Below are 20,807 nucleotides of genomic sequence, written 5' to 3'. Positions count from 1 at the left end.
TCAACCAAGTAAGCTTTAAAGATCTAACTAGCTTTATTAATTGATTCATGAATCAGGCAACATCTCATCTAGCAAGTAGAAGGGAGCTCCGTGGAGCTGCAGGACAGAAAAGGGTTTTAAAGGCAGACAGAGCACAGAAAAAAGGAAATTATTAGCAAAAAAACAACAACAACAACAACAAAAAAAAGCATTGTTTTAGGCGAGGTCACCCTCCTAAGGGCAATGGAAGGGGTCTATCAGTAAATTTCCTAGTGCTGACCAGGAAATTTCAGGTTGACTGGCTAAAGGTTACATTCCTAGGGGGACCTGAAACTGCAGTTAGGTTAGATATTAAGTCTTGGTTTGCTGACATTGGGCTCTTAACATAAGTGACTCCATTTTGGGTCTGAGGTCTTTCTAACAGACTCCAGTGTGAATCCCAGAGGTTGACTCATAAATGCCACACTGAACTCCAAGTCTTCCTCCCCTATGACCCTTTACTTGGACCCATCATATCACAGCCAACCCCTTTCCCTTAAGAGGTGTCTCCCAGGTGACCACTCAGGCAGTAGACCCAGGCAAATCTGTCCTACATACTCCAAGCAGCTCCTGATAAAGCTGTTAACCCTGTGGCTGTGCATGAACCCACAACTTAGAGTAAAGGCCCAATTCACTCACTTATGGAGACTGTGGCCAGTCCAGGCTCACAGATTAGAGGGGCAGTGTCACCTCGGGCCAAGGGTTGGGAAGCATATACCATGAGGAGGACACATGATGTGGGGGAACAGTGAAAGCCCAGGCTCAAGTATCTCCTACGCCCAGGCCCTACATGTGGAAACAGCTGTTCAAACTGTAACAAAACCAGGTTGATTGTGTCAGTCACAGAAGGAAAGTCAGCATAAATAGAGCTTGGAAAACCTGGCTTATCTCTCAGGATTGCCCCGTGGGCAAGGTAAATATTTAGTTCCAGCCCTGGAATGGTGCCTGCTAATTCTGTGTTTTGCTATCATTTTTTTAAATTCATTCATCCTGCAAACATCTGCTGTCTGCCCCGCTTTGTGTGGCCAGCCAAGGCGTGGCACTTCCATACTCTGATGGCTAAGAGGCTTCGACCCTTCAAATCTTCTTCCTTCAGGGGATCTTGGTGGGGAAGAAGGTGGAGAGCAGACATTGAGGAGGACTTCACAAAGGAGTCCCTTTTGAGCTGGGTTTTGGTTGGCGTGTTAACCTCACGAGAAAAACACAAGTAGGGAGGGGCAGGGGATAGCGTTCAGATCTAGGGAACAACATGTCTCGGGCTGGCTAGTGACTTCTAAATGCAAGCTTCCCTGGAAGCACTTCCAGGCCAGCAGCTCTCAGTTCAAGGGAAGCAGCGCAGACCGTAGAGTTTGTAGATCTGGCAGCCACCCATTGGCTGGCAGGGGCAAGTCCCTTTACCTCTCTAAACCTCAGTTTCCTTCACAAAAATGGCAGAGCATGGTGATGATCCAAGGGTGGGCATGAGTACCAAATTGTATGGGTCCAAGTCCCAGCACCACTGTACAACTTGCCACTCATGGGTCCCTTGCATTTCGTTCCCTCCTCTGACAATGGAGAAAATAGAGAAAATAGAAATGCACATCTCAGAAACTTGTTTTAAGGGTTGAGACATAAAGCATGTCAAATAGTTTTACCTGAATAAATATTAGCTGCTATTAGTATACTGTTATTTGCGTAGAGTCAGGACTAGCAATGCCTGTGCCTGGGTTCTTCCAATCCAGTATTGATTGAAAGTCTACTATGTGCTCTATGCCATTGGGGCACTGATGAGCCCAAACTGCCCCACAGGTTGGCTTCCCCAGGAAGCTGACAGAGTTCAGTGTACAAGATGTTTATTAAGCAGTGCCTCTAGGACCTTCCAACACCTGTGGAAGAGAGCAAAGGAAGCAGGGTAGGATAAGGGAGGTATGGAGCTGCCACACAGGCCCGGTGGTAACCTTGGCTGACCCCACCAAGAGCTCTGGAGCTGGAATGGTCCCTTGGAGTCACCTCGAATTGGGCTAACTCTTTATCCCCCCATGCTGATCGGTTTTTGGCTGGAGGCTGCTGCAGAAAGGAGTGTGACCTGGAGTGAAGGGGCTTCCTTTCCCTAGAGAGGCCGACAACCGAAGGCATCCACACTCTGACAGTGCTCACTGCTGGGACAAGCCTAGGGCTGCCTAGGGCTCTGAGCTGGGCAGCACATCATCCACCACAAACAGATGGAAATGCCTGCTGTCCTGAAGAGGCTGTGCCAGTGGGAGCTCTTGCTCTAAAGATTACTGTCAGGATTCAATGGGATAGTGTATGTAAAGTACCTTACAAAGGGCCTGGCATGCAGATAATGATAGCTGAAGGTAGGAAAACAGATCAGGGTGATTACAAGGCGAAAGGAATGGGAGGAAGGGTGTCTGATGGACAGAGGGAACTCAGCTGTTGACTGGTGTCTGGGTCCTCTTCCTGTACTCCAGGCTGTGACGCCAATAAGCACTCCGACGCCCACAGTGTTCTGCACCTCTTGAGTCTCTCCTCAGTTTGTAAATAAAACCCTGGCACCCAGCCCCTTCTGACCCCACCTAGACACGGAGGCCAGACGCTGCCTGAGGGCTCCCTTCCTCAAGAGGTGGCTGGTGTGATGGTGGCGGGGCTGCAGGAAGGGACCCTGGCCCTCCAGCTCAGGGAGGCGGGAGTCAAGCAGAGGCCAAAGGAGAAGGAATGAGGCCTTGGCACTGGCCTCTCCCAAGACTTTGGAAAACTGTGGGGAGGAAGTCCATTGCTGCAAAGTGTACCCAGCTGCCCTTCCAACAGGGAGCCCAGTACCAGGCAGGGAAGGGGAAAACCCCTCAACCAGTGTGCTATCAGTTCCTGGAGGGTGTGGCCAGTGGGAGGGAGAGGAGATGGCCAAGGAGGAAGTGGTGGCTGCCTTGGTCTCTGACCCCTCCTTTTGTCTGCCCTTCCTCTTGGCCTCAGTTTCCCTGACATAGATGGAATGAGGGTAGGGTCACTACATCTGGTAAATACAAAATCAAGATGCTTATGCAGCTAAACAACATGTTTTAGTATAAGTATGCCCCATGCAATTTTGGAGATACACTAAAAAAAAAAAAGTGTTTATCTAAAATTCAAATTTATCAGGCAATACTGGGTGGGTACAGACCATAAGCTGGGGGAAGCCTGCAGCAAATCCAGACAGTATAATAGGTGTACTGGCAGATGGCCAGGGACAGAACCAGCAGTGGAGAAAAGGACCCATCAGAGGGCAAATGTGGTAATCCTGCTGCTCCTGAGGAAGGACCAGAGGAAAATGAAATGGATCCCACAGCAGAAAAGCGGCAGGGGCCCTGGATAGTCTCAGCCGAACTCTAACCTGGACCACCACCCAATAAGACAGGAACATGAGAGCTGCAGAGCAGGCTGGGCCTCAGTTGGCCTCCCCCTCTTGTCTCTCTCTGTTGTTCTGAGTGACCTTGGTGAACTCTGGGCAAAGGTCAGGCTAGGGGGCCTGCCTCAGTGGACTGCTCTGTGTATGGGTGGGGTGGAGTGCTAGGGGGGGACATCAGAGTGTCTGAGTGGAGAAGTGGACCCCTGGAGGGGTCTTACAGTTTCTCCCTTCCATAGGAGTAGGACTGCCAGCCCATCTCACACCTACTCCTTACCACAGGGGCAAATCTATGCATCACTCCTCAGAATCCTGACCTCCACATATTCTTCCCTACCCCCATCTCTGGAAGTGGTCAGTTTCTCTCTGTCTGTAGGTCCTACCCATCCTTCAGTGTTCTAATAAAAACAATCATAATGATAACTACAAATTATTGAATACAAACTCTTGGCCAGGCATCTTGTTTCATCTTTACACTGACCTTATGAAATAAATCATCATCATGCCCATTATACAGATGAGGAAATGGAGGCTCAGAAAGATGAATTAATGGGTTGCCTGGGTGGCTCAGTTGGTTAAGCATCTGACTCTTGATTTCAACTCAGTTCATGATCTCGCTGTTCATGAGTTTGAGCCCTGTATCAAGCTCTGCGCTGGCAGTGAGGATCCTGCTTGGAATTCTCTCTCTCTCCCTCTCTCTTTGCCCCTGCCCCACTCACCTTCTCTCACTCCCTCTCAAAATAAATAAATAAACCTAAAAGAGAAGAAAGAAGAAAGAAAGAAGAAGGAAAGAAAGAAAGAAGAAAGAAAGAAAGAAAGAAAGAAAGAAGAAAGAAAGAAAGAAAGAAAGAAAGAAAGAAAGAAAGAAAGAAAAAGAAGAAAGAAAGGTAGGTGAATGAAGTTACCAAAGGCTTCTCACTTGCCTTTCACAGCTGTGGAAGAGGACTACAATCTAAGTCTGTGTGGCTCTGGGGCCCATGCTCCCATGTGTCTATGCCGGTATTTTGTAGACCTGGTACTGCTGTGCCCTATGTGTCTGCCCTTGGGTGAGAAGTCCTGGGGAAAGAGCACAGACTGGTTTTTTTTTTTTTTACCTGAATCCTCAGTCCCTGGCACAGAGGAAATAATAGTGTTTGTTGAAAGATCAAAATGTACCTTTGTCCCTTCCCTGTCCCCTGGCCCTCTCCCTCTCCTCCCAGGCCTTGCAGCAGCCAACACTTGGAATGTGAAGAGCCTTCCACGTGTCCATTCTCAGCTGGTGCTAAGGCTCAGAGGAAGGAACTGGCTTGTGACTTGTCTGTCCTGTAGCTGTCCTCCAAAGGAAGCCCCTCCCCAGGGCTGCCTGGGCCCAGGGGCATGTCCTTAGTCCCTAGAGGAGATAATGCCTTTGTCCCTACTCAGATAAACAAACAGAGCCCGCTAGATGTGTAATTCGAGGTGCAGGAGCAGCGCCCCACCCACAGAGATGGGCCTGGCTTTCCTCCCAAGGTCACCAGCAGGAGCCTGAAGATAGCTAGGCCCAGTTAGATGGAAGGGTCAAGCTTAGCCCATTTTGTAGATGGATAAACAGGCCCAGAAACATGGGAGCCCTGTTCCCAGGCCTGCAAGGCCACCAGCTTCCCTGCCTCTTCCCACACATAAGCACAGAGCCTCAGGGTGGTCCCACCACATGGGGATACTATTCACAATGTGGTCTCCATATAGGCACCCCTAGAGTTTTGTGACATGGTGGCCTTTTTGCATACAGGTATGCATGTGCATGCTCACTTCACCACCGCCCATGATGCTGGGCCCCTATAGACCCTTCTACTTTCCCCACCCTCCCACTGCCTTCCCCCCCATATACTCCAGGCACTGTCAGATCAGAGCACAGGAAGCAGGACCAGCAAGTGTGCAAACTGAGAGCCAAGATGGGGAAGTTTATTTTCCAAGAATCATCTAAACACATGGGGAGTATTTTTAGCCCCTGGCTCCCACCCAGATGCCAAACCTAAACGGGGCCAGAGACGGAGGCCAGAGAGAAGAGCCATCAGGGATACAGAGCAGCCAGGGGAGACAGGGTGGGACAGGGTGCTACAGACCCCACCCTAACCCGGATCCAAAGATCTGTCTCTCTGGGAACTGCCACAGGCCAAAAGTAGCAGTGGGAGCCAAGGAGGTGCAGAGTAGCGACCCCAAGTTCTGACAGGTCTCCTAACCCCTCTCTGTGCCTCAGCATCCTTATCTGTGCAACAAAGAAATAACGCCACCCTTTACGAGGATTATAGAGAGGTCCATGTCTGGCCCTCAGCAGGCATTGGATGAATGTGAATCATGGTCTGTGCTCGGAGCCAGTAACCTCAAAGAAGTCAGGTGCCGACCAAAACTGTCAGGCACTGAGCCTCCCTCAGGCCTGGCCAGCTGCAGTGAAGAGTGTGTGTGTGTGTGTGTGTGTGTGTGTGTGTGTGTGTACACACTGTATGCCCGATGCAATGACCGAGGAGCATCAGAAGTAAATGAAAGCAGGGCTGTGGGGAAGGCAGGCAGGACTCTTTCTGAATAAGGTTGTCCCTGGTGACCCCTATCATCTCTGGCCACGTTGTGTCAGAAGCCAGTCTGGGTTGGGCACAAGGAACTTAGAATGTCCTCTCTAGAAAGGGATCTGCCCAGGATGGTGGTGGGGCAGCATGGAGGGATTGAATTTACTCAGAAGAGGAGGCTCTCAAGAACACACACCCCACAAGAGGGATTGCCTGTCAATCTCAACCTCCAGGATATGGGGGCTAATTCCAGGAATGGCTCCTGCAGTAACTGTCTGGGAATGACCTTGCTATGAATCATGTGCTGACGGCACCTACTCAGCTTTAAGCACGTAGGGGAAGTCAGGGGAGAGGCTTGAGCCCTGGGACCTGAACAAGCTGTGCCGATTCTGTCCTCCACTGGCCAGGTTTATTATTGTGGGGTCAGGGGGACAGGAGAGGGTCACGTGCCTTCCGCAGGGGTTCCTTTAAGTCCCTTGGAGAGAGTTGGGACTTCCGGGTTCTGCTGCCCTGTTTTTTACTGAATGCTGCCTTGCAGGCAGGGACAGGGGTGGGACTTTATTGGGGAGGGGGGGAGTTTGGATTTCTGAGAGCCCTGAGCCTTGGGTGGGAGGGAGCGGGTACAAAAAATCTCAGATCCCCCACAGGCTGCACCAGGAACCAAAAAGAACAGGTTTGGTGCCCACACACCCCCTGCTGACACACGCCACCTGCTGTTGCCATGGTGACCATAACACCACCCCCACTGCTGTGTGGTCACTGGTGAAGGGAGAGGGGTGCTTATTCTTGGTCACGAAAGGAAAGGGGAGGGGAGGCTTCTCCCTCTCCGCAGGCTCTGCTGGGAGTGGTCAGTCAGGGGCTCTGAGGGTGTCAGGGCAGCAGAGGGCTTAGAGGTCACCTCTGCCAACCAGCTCCCCTTCAGAGAGCGACAGTATGCCTGCCAGGGCTTCTAGCATCGCATAATGGAATCCCTTGAGTGCCTGACTAGCTCGCATGTCTTCCTGCGGGGAAGTTCACCATGTACAGACGGTAGAGCCTGTTAGAGAGGTTGTCCCTACAGACATGGCCCTGGCCTCCTCTTTACCTAGCAAGGCCCCGTCTCCTCCCCTTCCCCCACCCTCATGCTCCTCCAAAATCCAGCCCTGCCCTAGAGGATGAGATCCCAGAGCCTGGGGCCCCTTAACTCTGGGTTGCTGACTTGGGACCTGTCCATGGGGCCCTTATTTCCTTCTCCTCCAGTTTTCTGGGCCCTTCCGCCCATACCTGCCTCTTCCTGGTCTCACTTGCAAAGTGTTCAAAGACCTGTGATCCATCAGCTCCTGGATCCCTGCAGCAGCCTCCCCTCACTCATCACCCCTTAGCTGTTTCCCAATGAAGCACATCAGGCTCTAGCTAGCTGTCTCTAGGGGCTCCCAGCTCTTTCACATTCAAAACCAGCATCCTTATAATGTCTTAGTGCAAGCCCCTCCTGCCCCCCACACAACTGACCTCTCCCTTTTCCCCCTTCCTCCTCCCCCCTTCCTCCCCCTCCCCCCTCTCCCTCCAGCTCTCTTAACACAATTTCTCCCTCCCTCACTCCACTCTTGCTGGCTGGTATCCATCCTGTTCCTCTGACAGGCACCCTCCCCTCCACACATGAACACCTGCTGGCTTCCTGATGGAAAGTCTGCCCCTGTCTGCGGAGACCTTCCCCAACAACCTTCCCTTCCTGGTGTATCTTTCTCCATAGCTCTTGATGCCTTCTGATACATGTACAGTGTGTATATTTTATTTATAGTGACTCTAACTAGACTGTGGACTCCAGGAGGGCAGGCAGGCATTTATTGTCTGTCTTCCCTGCCACATCCCCAGTGCCTAAAACATAGATGCTCAAGAAATACTTGGACAAATAAATGAACCCCCTCTCACCTACCTTGCCTAGGCTGTACCACACACAACCTGCACTCCCCACCCCTAGTACAGAGAAGAAAGTGCTAGGCTGGATCCTGAGCCACTTCTGCCAGAGCCCCCTCTGTGGCCTCCACGTATTATCCTCTCCTTTCTGAGCCTCAGCTTCCCCCATTATACAATGAAGAGGCTGGATTGGAACTTCTCTGGTTTTCTTTTCTTTCTTTTCTTTTCTTTTTAAAAGTTTATTTATTTATTTTAAGAGAGAGCAGGAGATGGAGGAGGGGGAGAGGCAGAAAGAGGGACAGAGAGAATCCCAAGCAGCCTCCACGCTGTCAGCATAGAGCCTGACACAGGGTTTGATCTCACAAACTGTGAGATCATGACCTGAGCCGAAATCAAGAGTCAAAAGTGTAACCAACTGAGCCACCCAGGTTCCAGAACTTTTCTGGCTTTCGCTGTGTTGGAACTCAGAGCTATCTTTGCATCTCTCCAAATGGGATGCAGACAGAGAGTTCAAAAAAGGTGGGAGGGGGGCAAAAGGTAGGAGGAGATGCCCCATGGTCCTTGCGTAGAAGAAATATCCAGGCCTTAAGGCTCCTACCCTGGAATGGCAGTGGGTTGAAGGGAACAGAACAGAGACAGTCATGGAAACTAAAAATAGACCTGAGAAAGGCTTCTCCAAAAATATATGTTTAATCATCATCAAAATCCAAGCTAGGAAGCCTGAGGAATGGACGCCCCAGGCCTCTATGGGATGAGAGCAGAGGTCAAGTGTCCAGAAGTGAGCTATCATGCGAGGAAGCCAGCCAACAGACAGGTGAGCATGGGGACCAGCAGGGTTGGCAAGGGTAAGGGCAGCAGCTGTCTTGGGGCCTGAGACTTGAACACCAGGCGCTGTCCCTGGCGCTGCAGTGGCCTGACATTATCTGTCATTTTCAGTTTCTGCTCCGAGTCGTAGTAGAGCTTCGTGGAGAACGCAGCGATCTGTGGAAGGGGGAGGGCTCAGCAGGAAGCAGGGAGCAAGCATAGCTACATTTCCTGCTGTGTGACCCCAGGCCAGTAACCTTGCTTCTCTGAGCCCTCACTAATAAGGTGGCTCAGAATCTCTAACTCTCAGGGTTTTGTGCAGATGAAAAGAAAAAGGGGATATAGACTACTTGGCACTGGTGGGAGCTTAGTTCCTATTAGCTTCACTTAGCTGGGAAGCTAAGGACATACAGCTCACAGTTTTGCAGCCCCACAGTCACTGATCACTGCTGTATTATCACTGCTACTATAGAACAGTGGTTCTCAGATTTCAGTGTGCAGTAGTATCACAGCTGGGGGCGAGGAAGGGGGGATGCTTGCTGGGCCCCACTTTGCCAGGCCCCGCCCACACAGTTTCTGATTCGGTAGGACTGGGGTGAGGCCCAAGAATTCGAATGTCAAGCAAGTTCCCAGATGATGTTGATGCCACTGGTCCAGGGACCACTCTTTGAGAAACACTGTTCTGCAATGCAAGTATCACTAGAGCAGGGATTTGGGGCCTTTGGTTCACTGCTCTATCCCTAGAGCCTAGTGTGTTATAAGGATTCGAGCACCATTTGTTGAATGAATGGACTTGTTCCTACTGTGGCTATCCTGACCTTCTCTCAGCTGCTCCTGGCCAGCCTTGGACCCTCCCCCATGTTGACCCCTCTCCTCAGGACATTGGTTCCCTGCCCTCAGCTGGACAACTCCCACCTACTTACAGCGGGCAGCATGGGAGCCTTTTCTGACCTCCTCTGCCATAGCCTCCCCTCCAGCCCTCAAACTAGGGATGGGATAGGCCAGACCTGTCTTGTCCGCCCCAAGGAATGTCTATGGATTCCCTGGTGACCCATCCCCACCCCAGTCCAGGGTGCCTCTGTGGGGATCCAGAGGAATGGTGTGGGGAACTGGGCAGTGGGGGGCCACACCCTTGGCAGCTCCCTGGAGTGACCCATCCCCACCCCAGTCCAGGGTGCCTCTGTGGGGATCCAGAGGAATGGTGTGGGGAACTGGGCAGTGGGGGGCCACACCCTTGGCTGGGTCCTAGGTACCTGGTCCTTGTGGAGCTGAATGCGCTCCTGGAACACAGTCCAGACAACCTTCTCCTCGCAGCCTGGAGTGGTAAGTGAGCCCAGGTAGCGGAAGTAGTGCCTCAGTGTCTCCTTCTTGGGGAGCAGGTCTAACAGGCTGATGCCGTCATTCATTGTGGTGTTCATCTCTGGGGCAGAGGCAGAAACAGAGGATACTGTCAGTTGGTGGGAGAAGCAGGGGATCCCTGAGAGCCCAGGCCACTGGATCACCCTAGCTCTTCCTTTGTAGGAAGAAGTCTCCTCTCTTCCCTTCACCCCCAGCCACTCACTGGGTCTGGGGACATAAGACAGCGCCTCCACCAAAGGCTGGAAGCCATCATTTTTCTCAGATCCGGCCTGGAACAGAACAGAAGGGGGCTTGACAGGGACATGTGGAGAGCCAGGGGTGACCACCAGCCCATTCTTCTGGACTGTGGTGGGGAGAGCAGGCAGCTTCTGGGACTGAGGCCCTGAGAGGCTCTGGGCTCCCCACCTGGGGGCAGAGAAGTCACTGAGAAACAGAGGGGAGGTCTGGATCCCCCCAGTCCCCTCCTGCCTTGCAGATCTCTGGATCCAAGAAGGAGTCTCTCAGACCCTGGCAGATGAGGGCCCCACCTCCACCAAGAAGGCCAGCACTGCAATCTCATCTTTGGGATCCTGGGCCTCTTTCTCGCTCCTCGATGTCCCCTTCTCTTTCTCATGTACTATGTGCATCTGGTGGGGAGTGAGAGGAATGGGGAGAGGGCCTGTGAGGTGGCTGGAACACCTTTCTTGCCACAGGCAGGTCCACCCAGAGCCCAACAAAAGTGTCAACCCAGGAAAGGGCACTCACCTCCATGGCATAGCGAACCCCATTGAGGGTGTGTTCTGAGCCCTTATCCAACTCCTCTGACCAGTGCAGATGCATCTGCTTGGCCCGGTAGCGGGCAGCCAATCCTCCTCCAGTGACCGAGGCCTCATCCTCCAGCAATACCATCACTGGAGGGCACAAGAGGGGACAGAGTCCTTGCACCCACCTCCTCTAGCCCGTCCCAATTCCACCTAGGCAGAACCTTCTCTCCTACCTCCGACCCTTCATAGGCTACATGCCTGGGCCTGTGGAAATAGGATGGAATGGGACAGGTGACACGGCCCAGATTTTTTTCTGGCCTCTTATTGGCCTCTTTGCCTGCCTCTCCCTCTGCACATCCCAAACATGCAATTCAGCCCTCTCCCTGGTGCCCTGGTGTCCTCAAGACAATGTCTACAGTCCTCAGCCCTGGGTCACCTGCCCCTGGGCTCAGTTTGGCCAACCCTGGATGGACTTTGATCCCTCCTACCTTTGCTCTCTGTCCACCAGGCACACGGAGCCACACATAGTTCCCTGAGCACCCCAAGCTGCTCCATACCTCTGTGCCTCTGCACATGTTGCTCCTTCTTCCTGGAATGCTGCCCTTCTCCCATAGCAGACCGGTCTGATTAAAGTACTGAAAATACTATGAAGTGTTCCCTCCTTTCTAAGGCCCTTCCTGTTTCCCCCTACCCTCCCACAGTTAGGCTTTGCAGTCCTTCCTCAGCAAAGGTGGACCTGCACCTAGTCATCCCTGGAGGAGCCCACCCATCCAAGTCTTCTGGAACTCAAGGGTCCCCGGACCAGGTGCCCATGCCTGCCCAGGTCCCCTATCCCATCTGCTTGAGACCCACCTGAATGCCCATTGTTTTGGACTTTCCACTTTTGTTTCTTGTCATAGCCAGAGAAGGAGAAGAGTCCCAGGTTTGGGTCTACCTGTGCCTTGGTAGTGACAATGTTGATGGGGGACTGGCGGTTCTTCTTGCAGTCTCCGCCCCACTGGCTAGGCCCTGAGCAGGGAGGGAGGGTGGGCTGAAAGTCAGGGGCACATAGCACCTCCTCAAGTTCAAGGAGGGGAATGGGAAGGTGCTTGGAAGCTGTGGAGAGGAGTGCCCTGGAAGGGGGCTTAGGAAAGCCTAACTAATGTTAAGCATTATCTGAGGACTAAGAGGCAGGGAAGCAGACCTGGAGGAGGCTGATTCCCTGTAGCCAGTTGATAGAGGCTTGGGAATGGGGCAGCACCAGTCACTGAAACACAGTACAGACCAGAGGAAAGCAGACTTTGGGGACATGGATCAAATTTGGGGGAAAAAATGCGAAGGACAACTTCCCAGGTCCACCCAAAGAGGTGTCACTGGAATAGACCGAACTCTTCCTTTTGTTATATGAGCAAAATGTGGGGCACCTGGCTGGCTTAGTCGGTGGAACATGTGACTCTAGATCTCAGGGTTATGAGTTCAAGCCCTACAATGGACATGGAGCCTACTTAAAAAAAAAAAAAAACAGAGCAAAATGTATCTCTACATCTGATACTACTGCTGATTTATTTGATAGAAGATATCCTCTTGGTGATAGTGACAGGAGATGCCAGGGACGATTCAGGTCACTCTACATTCCCTGTCTCCTCAGGACCAGGACTGTGTGTGTATGTGTGTATGTGTGTGTGTGTGTGTGTGTGTGTGTATGAAGAACTGATATCTGACTAAGGAGCCATCATTACCCTTATCCTTCCCACCCTCTCTGGGTCCTCATTTTGACTTGGGCAGTCCCCACCACACAGAAAGGCCTGTCAGTAAAACGTGCTATACTTACCCAAGCAAGCATAGTTGGAGGCCTTGGCTTGAATGTCGTAGCACCAGTGTGAATCTGGAATAGGCAGAGGAAGGATATGAAGTCTGTGTCAATGTATTTGTGCACACATATGTCTCTAGGAATGCACTTGAGCTGTGTATGCACAAGCAACACTGTCTCTGTGTGTGTTTGTGTGTGCGCACGCACATGTGCACGTACATGGTGGGTCAGAGGCTAGGAATATCCATGGAGTCAGAGACCCCCTTGGGTTGAGATGGAGCATTCCTGGAGTCTCAGACAGAGGGCCCAAAGGAAGGAGGCTAAAGAAAATATAGGGATGGGGCGGAGGCAGTAGAATCAGCCAGGCCCCAGGTGTCCTGACCCACAGCACATCATGCCCAGGGCACTACTCCTCAGGCAAAAAAGTCACCCTTGAGGGACCTTAGGGGGGCCTTCTGAGGCTACCACCTCTACCCCGGGCTTGGTCTCCACACTCTCTTCCAATTGCTTTCAGCCCCCTCCTCCCTTGCATCTCCCACCCTAAACCTGGAAGGGCGGTTCTGGCAAGAGCACAAGAGAAGAATTAGCCCAGTCTCCCTTCCTGGGACAATGGAGCCAGGTTCAGCCTGGCCGCCTTCCCAGAGTTGATCCGGATGATGGAGGAGATTAGACTAGCCCCTCCCTGGAACACACACCCTCTTGTGTTATTAAGACCCATTCTGGGCTAAACTCTCACAACCCATCGGGAAAGGCAGTCAGGCTTTTTCTCCTGTCCCATTACCTCACAACCCTGGTTCATGGGGCCAGATTCAGGTTCTAATCCCAGCTCTGGTTCAGGGCAGTAGAACCAGCATCTCTGAAAAGAGGCAGCGCTACAAACCTACTACACTAAATGCAAGATGTTACCATCAGGGGAAACTGCAAGGGCAGAGGGGACACCCTTTGTGCTTTCTGCTCAGTTTTTCTGTAAACCTAAAACTGCTCTATAAGTATAGTCTATTGATTACAAAAAAAAAAAAAAAAAAAAAAAAAGGCTGAAGCAGCAGGATGGACAAAACATTTGATCCAGAGCTGGAATCCTGGCTGGGCCACATGGGCACTGCAGGTTTAGCGGCAAGTCACCTAATCTCTCTCTGAGCCTCAGTTTTATCATCTGTCAAGTGGAGCTAATACCATCCACCTCACTGGGCTGTGGGAGGATTAAATGAGAGATAGTAGAGTATTCCAGGCAACCTAGAACATAGTAAACTCCCTAATGGATCCTTCCCTTCCCTGGCCTCCCTCCCTCTGGCCTCAGATCAGTGCACAGATGGCCAAAGGCTGGGCAGAGAGGAGACAAATGAAGTGAGCTGGAAAGAACTCAGGGATGAGAAAATTCCTAAGAAAAGCACAGCTTCCCACTCAGCTGAGCTAAGGTCTCTGAGCACATCTCCCCCTTCCTGCCAGGCTGCCTCCCTCCACCCCACCTCCTCTGGAGTCCCTGGAATGGGGATGTGGTGAGGAGGGAGCCAGTAGGAGGTCAAGTTCTTGGTAGGGGAAGGAAGGAGGGGCTCCAGGCCAGGAGAGTGAGCATCCACAGAAAACAGGGCACTTTCTCACTCCAGGCCCTTCAGAGTCACCTAGGGTTTTTGAGTTTCCCAACTCCGGGTCAAAGCTGGCTCAGCCTCATTCAGAGTCTGACAGTCCCTGCAGTGTCTTCCCCACAACAATCTGTCCCCTGCCCTGGACTGGGCTCTGCTGTTCCCAGAAATTGCTGCATCTGAGGAACCCCCATGTGGGTCAACTCTGCAAGGGGCTGTGGCCACTTCCCACCCAGGCCAATCTCTGCAGGTGGATAGAGCTCTGAAGTTGGAGCCTGTTCACCTGGCCTCAGTCCTGGCTCTGCCTCTTGCTCAATCTCTGCAGGAGAATTACGTGAACTTTTCTGAGCCCTCCATTCTCCCTCAGAACGAACTGCTACCAAACACCCAGGACTTTGGCCAGTGTCCGAGCAGTGAATGACATGGAAGGTCATTCACACCCATGGAAGGCTCCTTGTTATAATTATCCTATGTCTTGGGGCACCTGGGTGGCTCAGTTGCTTAAGCATCCAACTTCGGCTCAGGTCATGATTTCTTTGCTCATGAGTTTGAGCCCTGCATCGGGATCTGTGCTGACAGCTCAGAGGCTGGAATCTGTATAGGATTCTGTGTCTCCCTCTCTCTCTACCCTTCCCCCACTTGCACTCTCTCTCTCTCTCTCTCTCTCTCTCTCTCTCTCAAAAACAAATAAACATTAAAAAATTAAAAAAAATTCTCCTATGTCTTCCCCTCTCAAAGGTCCTGAAGGCAGAAGGGGCTTCCAAGGTTGATTGGGAGGCCCAAGGGGAAGCCATTCCAGGGGAAGCCTTGCTTACGTCAGAGTCCTGAAGGGCAGAACCCCCTCTCAGCCTCCCCAGGGCCCATCTGATTCACACTGAGCCTTTCTTAGGAATTTGCTGTTCCCCTGACTCTGGCTACAGCTCCTGGTTTTGGAATGGTGACCTCTGATCCACTGTCTTAATCATGGAGACTTTTGCCCTGCTTGGCTGAATGCTCTTGTAACTACTCTCTTCTGGAGTCAAGAACCAGGAAAACATAATGTTGATGAGGCCAGGGGTCAGGTCTACGTCTGTGGGCTGAAGGGAGGGACTTTCAAGCAAGAGGCGGCAGGGTCGCAAACCAGCTCAGGTTCCTATATTCATTCATGAGAGGGCTGCCCTTGCAAATAATTATGAGCCTGCTGCCTCAGTCCATCTCCATAGGGCAAGAGAGGCTCCCCACAGACAGATCTTGGTTCCAGCTCCAAGTTCTACCTAGGTGGCCTGCTCTGACCAGGGATGCAGTAATAGACATAACCACATCACCAATCACTTGCCCACCACCCTTCTGTTCTTTAGAGGTGACCGAAGTTCTCTGATGGACCTTGCTCAAGCTACCCTCCCACTCTGTGGGGAAGGAGGAATCCTGGAAACCAGCTCAGCAAAAAACCCAAGTATGTCCTGGCAAAGTCTCAGCAACTCCTGGCCAGGGTTCTGGGGCTCAGAAGAAGTCTATGTTCCTCTCCCCTCCTTCACCTTCCACAGCAGCAGATAGTCGGGAGTGTGATGTGCAGCCTCATCACTCTTCAGCCTCAAATGTCCAAGGGGATGAAATGGGTGGAGGAAGACAGGTCCCAAGATAGTTCCCAGTGAAAAAGCCTCAGCACTTAAGGAGAGCGCAGCTTGCATGAAGGGGCAGCTGAGAAAGATTCCTGGCAGGCTGGTCCCAGGCAGTGGTAGAGCCATCACCGTCATCACATCTGGGGGAGTCTGCCACGCGCCACGCAGGCACTGCACCAAGTACTTACACCCATTATCTTATTTGAATCCTTAAAACACCTAAGGTCAGAATCACTATCCCTATATTGTAAACGAGAAATTTGAGATTAAGTGATTTACCCACCACCACACAGGTACAAAACAACCGAATTAATTGCAAAGTGTTTCTTTTTTCTTTTTCTACTAAGCCCACTGAAGTGGGTTTCAAACTCTCAACTTTACCTAGAAATTTTTTCACACCCTGTCTTTTCTCTTTTCTCCTCTCCTAGAAAGAAGCCAACAGTTTCTGCAAGATTCCCCTCATTCCCCCCTCCCCCGGAACACCACACACACACACACACACACACACACACGCAACCGGCCAGCTAAATCTTTCTTGCAAAGGGCACACACTCTCCTCTGCTCCTGAGGACACCCTCACCACACAATTCCATAACTCCAAAGAGAGGAGCATCTAGCTTTGGAGAGTAAGTCTAGCCGGGTGAACCCCTAGGGGGACCATCGGAGGGGTAGCTAAGCTGGAGACTGGCAGATGGGGGCTTCCTGAAAAGGAGACCGTCCCCGTGGGGTCGCAGAAAAGATGCCTCCCGGATCTCTGCGCCCTGTGCGGCCGGAGGTGCTTTCGGCTCTTTATCAAATATTAACACACCACTCCCGCCACCTCCCACCTAGACGAATAATTAAGAGCTCGGACACACATTAATCTTTACATGAAAATCACCCTGGCCGGAAAGACCGGCTCGGCCAGGGCCTCGGGTCTCCTAGTGTCCCTGGCCTGCAGGCTCCCAGTACAGTGCTGGGGGCTGGGGAAGTGAAGGGGACAGGCAGCCTCAGGCGACAAGGAATCCGGGGGGGGGGGGGGGAGGCGGGATACCAGGGACCCACCGCACACAATCTGCACCCGTGCTCTGGGAGGGGGACAGCCACTCAGCACCGAGCCCCGGCGGGACGGACGGCGACCGTCTGAGGAGCAAAGGCGCACTCAACTCCAGAAAGGGAAAGAACCGCTGCGTGCGTCGAGGCGGGTGGGAGAAGCATCCTCATCACTGTCACGCTCGCGGGGCCGAGGTCCCGCAGGGCCCCGCGCGCCCCCCGCAGCCCTCCACACTCGTGCACACATCAGCTCCACAGCCGCACGTGGCCGTTCGTGTGCGCCCACTGGCTCGCGCCCGTCCCATCCGCTCGCCCCCGTCGCCGCGGTGGTGCCCAAGCAGCCCGAGCCCGACGCGCGCCAGGTGTCTCGCGCGCACTACGGCTGGAGGCGCAGAGGGGCCGGGCGGGAGCCCACGCGTTCACCTGCGCAGGCCAAGGGCCGGGCAGCAGCGAGGGCCAGGAGCGCAGGCAGCAGCCGCATCCTTCACAGGAGCAAACACGCCGCAGAGCCGGTGGGCGCGCGCCGAGGAGGCCTCCGGGGGTGCCGCGATCATGCGGGACCGGGTTTTATAGCGGAGCCGCTACGGGAGGGAGCCCCGACAGCCGGACGCGGAGAGTAGCTCCTCCCCCTGGCGGAGCCTCTCCTCCCCGCGTCCTGTCCCAGCGCTGAAATCCTCCGCTCCCCTCCTGGCCTTCCCACCCCCTGCCGAGCCACCTTGTGCCTTGTGCCCGGAACAATCCTTTTCCCTTCCTCCGCCAGCTCCTCTCCTCTTTGCCCAGAGGTCGTGCCCTCCCCGCCATAGCCCCCTGCCCCCATCCCACACGGGGTCTCCAGTTTGGGAACAGGGTGGCGACTTCGCGAGGTACTTGCTCGACACAACGGTGGGTGCCGATATTCCTGCCTTTGATCGTTTTGGCCTGGACCCCTGCGCAGCCCTCTCGCCTCGGAAGCAGTCCGCCGGGCCTTGGAATGGGCTTGAGTTGGGGGTGGGCGTGTGTACATAGCCTCCGAAGGATGCTGGAGTTGAGGAATGTGTACGGGTGTTCGTTGAAACAGATGTCCTCAGAAAGAAGGCTTGCTTTTCTCACTCAGTGGTCGCTGATACTCTGGGTATCATCTCTTTTCTGTTTCCTCCTAGGCTGCTCCAAACTTATTTTCTAAGCAGACCAAAGACTCTTCTTCCAACAGCGAAGACTCCCCTAAATTGCTGTGTGTTTTTGTGATGGCCAGAGCAGGGGTGCGGTGAGGTGGCAGAACTAAGAAGTAGAGTCCAAGGGCTCAGTGAGAGAGAAACTTATGGGGTCAGAGGGACAGGGCTGGTTCCTCTTGAGGCCCCCCCCAACCCCTAAGATGAGATGGGAAGAGAAAAGACAGGGGTCTGAATGGACCCTTAGTTCACTTGTCTGTCAGGATCTTCAGAGGGGGCCAGGGAAAGGAAAGTTTTCTTGAAGGAACTGGGCTGAGGGCCGCCATAGAGAGGAAGCTGCCTCTTGTCTCAGGAGGGGTACTCCCTCTCCTGGCTTTGGGCCCCCTGCTGCAATGCCTCTGGATTCCTTCATGGCTCTAGGTACTGTGAGTCCCACATCTGGTGAAGGCTTCCGTGGGAGTTTGAAAGGCTCAGACTTGGGTAAGGAAGAGGGACAGGGAATCAAGCAGTGGGCCTGGGCCCCCTTCATCAACAGGAAGCCCCTGTTTTCTGGTCTAGTCGCTTCCCCATCCGCTGCCAACCTCTCAGCCCCCACCAGCCTTTGAACCTAAGCTAGGGACCTCTGAAGAGGGATTGTCTCCCCTAGAACTATCCAGGCAAAGGGGCTTCCTCCTTAGAGTCCTGGCTCTAATCAGCACTCCCCCCGTCCTGGCCCAGGATCACACAGCCTCAAGGAGCAACTTTGATCCTACAGACAGGAGAGGGGGCGTCCACACCAGGCTTAGGGCTCTATTGTCCACACTGCTTTAGAATTTAATCAGCAACCAGGACCATGGGAGTCAGGGGAGGGATTCCACACCCTAGGGCCTTTTCTGTGGAGTGGATTTACGTCCACGAGGCTATAAAAATATATCTTTCAGGACTGAGGAATGGAGTGAGAAGGAACCCTATTTCTGGGAATGAAATCTACTTCAGGGATTCCCTGTGACCCCAGGCCAGCCCCTTGACTGCAGGAGAGACTTTGGAAACCTTTGGTGGGGTTAAGGGGCTACTGATCCCCTTCAAAGTCCATTCCATTGGGGCCTCCCAGGGGAGAAGAATGTGGGTGGGAGAGCTACATCCAGGTAATCCTACTCCACACTTTTGAGTGCGCCCCCTAGGATGCTGAGGCTAACAAGATAGGGGGGAGAACCAGGCCCTGGTATGGTGTACTGTTTGAGGCATGGGGCATGAATGGGGGGAGGTTAAGTCTGGGCACATCCTCACGAATATTCCTTAATCACGGACACCACAAAGGCTGTACATTTGCAATGTGGGAGGTCAGAGGGTGGCTCCTTCTCTATATGTCATCTCTCCAAGGTTACACAGGTCAGGAGGTCCCCCACTTTTAGTCTTAACATTCCCAGCCTTATCTCCCAGCCTAGACCCCTGTCCTGGCCTGCTATAAACTAGTCACCTGTCACTGTCTAGGCCCAGGGCCCTGTTCCCCTGGAGAGGACAAAGCCCTCATTCAAGCAGGGATCATTAGAGCTGGGATGGGCCCTGACGCGTCTCAGTGACTTACAGGACCCATAAAGCTGCCAGCCCAGGCCCACCAGCCCCAGCCCTGGCACAGGCTCTTTCCTCTTATTCCACCCAGGGTCCCCAAGTGTCCTGCATTCAGGTCTCTGTTCTTCCTCTAACTGAGGGATGGCCTTGGGCAACTTTCCTACTCCTCTGTGATTGCAACTTCCTCATCTATAAAGTGGGGATGATAATCTCTACCCTGCTGACCTCTGCCAATAAACAGTTATTGGGAACCAGTTATGAGCCAGCACCTGCCCAGCCCAGACCTTCACAACCTGCCTCATGGTTCCTGGGTGTAGCCATTGACCTGTGGCAGGTGCAGACATGAATCACGGTTGTCATCTTCTGGGGATGTTCACTCACATGGCCCTGGAGCAGGACAGAGGCAGTGGGAAAACTAAAGGGCTTTGAGGGCAGACAACCCTGGGATCACTTCTGGCTTGACACACTTGCTCTGTGAGGTCATCTGAGTCTCAGTTTCCTTCATTTGTAAAATGAAAATCATATCCTATCTTCTTCATAGGTTGTTGTGAGAATTCTGTGACCTAAGTCTGAGATAGGCTGGCCCAGGCTAGCACATTAACACATGTCACCATGACCTCTAAATGAAGGTCCCTTTACCTGAATTAAACATGACCCTAGGCAGGTGTGGATGTGGCATCAAGTGGGACATTGGGCTAGGCCCAGGAAAGGTTCTTCCTGGACTCCCAGGACCTAGGGAGGGGTGAGGGAGGCTGAGGAGCAAGGAGCCTGCAGCCCCAACTGCATGGACTCAAGAATGTGAGATTCAGATTCAGCCCTTGATGGGACTCTGATTGGCATGGGGTGGAAGCACAGGGAACAAGAATACTGCATTCCTGGTGTTAATAGGTCAGAGGAAGGCTTAATATATACCCCTAAAGAGAAAACTACCACATCTATGTTCAGGCGGTAAGGTGGGCAGACAGAGTATAAGGCAGAAGCTTAGAACAGGCTTTGGGCAATATTGCTCTGGGTTCACATCCCAACCCCAGCCCTCAGGCTCAATGTCCTAATCAGGAAAATGGGGAAAGGAGACCTGGGTGGCTCAGTAGGTTAAGGAAAATGGAGATGAAGACAGCACTCCCTCACCTGGTATTGTTAGGATCGAAGTATGTGATGCTGGGTAGATAGCCTGGTAGAGGTCTAGGCGCTTAGTAAAGTTCAATAAGCCTCAGCTGTAATTACTAACCATTAGGGGCAAAAATAGAATATGCCCTTGATATTATAGGAGCCCAGGGGAGTGGTATTTAACCCAGCCAGTAAGTGGGGAATTGGAGAAGCCCTCCTGGAGGAGATGAGACCCAAGCTGAGTTTTAGAAGACAAGTAGGTGTTAACCCAAAATGAGAAGGGAAATCCAGTCGGAGAGAACAGGATGAGA

General features: G+C 52.8%; 1 protein-coding gene across 1 annotated transcript; it reads right to left on the bottom strand.

Moving 5' to 3' along the window:
• Positions 1 to 8,459: 8,459 nt before the first annotated feature.
• Positions 8,460 to 17,294, bottom strand: CA4 (carbonic anhydrase 4). The gene is made up of 8 exons (XM_003996604.6): positions 17,117 to 17,294; positions 12,505 to 12,558; positions 11,547 to 11,702; positions 10,696 to 10,841; positions 10,479 to 10,577; positions 10,154 to 10,220; positions 9,846 to 10,012; positions 8,460 to 8,769 (listed from the first exon to the last, which is right to left on the bottom strand). Exons 1-8 carry the CDS (start codon positions 17,172 to 17,174, stop codon positions 8,575 to 8,577), a joined length of 942 nt encoding a protein of 313 aa, XP_003996653.2. The 5' UTR covers positions 17,175 to 17,294; the 3' UTR covers positions 8,460 to 8,574.
• Between the last annotated feature and the right edge of the window lie 3,513 nt (positions 17,295 to 20,807).

Source organism: Felis catus, chromosome E1 (genome assembly GCF_018350175.1).
Source record: "Felis catus isolate Fca126 chromosome E1, F.catus_Fca126_mat1.0, whole genome shotgun sequence".
NCBI classification, from domain to species: domain Eukaryota; kingdom Metazoa; phylum Chordata; class Mammalia; order Carnivora; family Felidae; genus Felis; species Felis catus.
The sequence above is the reverse complement of the archived record's forward strand: the minus strand, read 5'-3'. Positions and strand labels throughout refer to the sequence as shown.

What these genes read in the sequence shown, in the direction of transcription:
- CA4 (XM_003996604.6), bottom strand. Translation starts at nt 17,174, where the DNA reads ATGCGGCTGCTGCCTGCGCTCCTGGCCCTCGCTGCTGCCCGGCCCTTG. An exon ending in CTCCAACTATGCTTGCTTGG is followed by an intron (nt 11,703 to 12,504) that starts GTAAGTATAGCA and finishes CTCCCTGCTCAG; the next exon opens with GGCCTAGCCAGTGGGGCGGA. An exon ending in TTCAGCTCCACAAGGACCAG is followed by an intron (nt 8,770 to 9,845) that starts GTACCTAGGACC and finishes CCCCTTCCACAG; the next exon opens with ATCGCTGCGTTCTCCACGAA.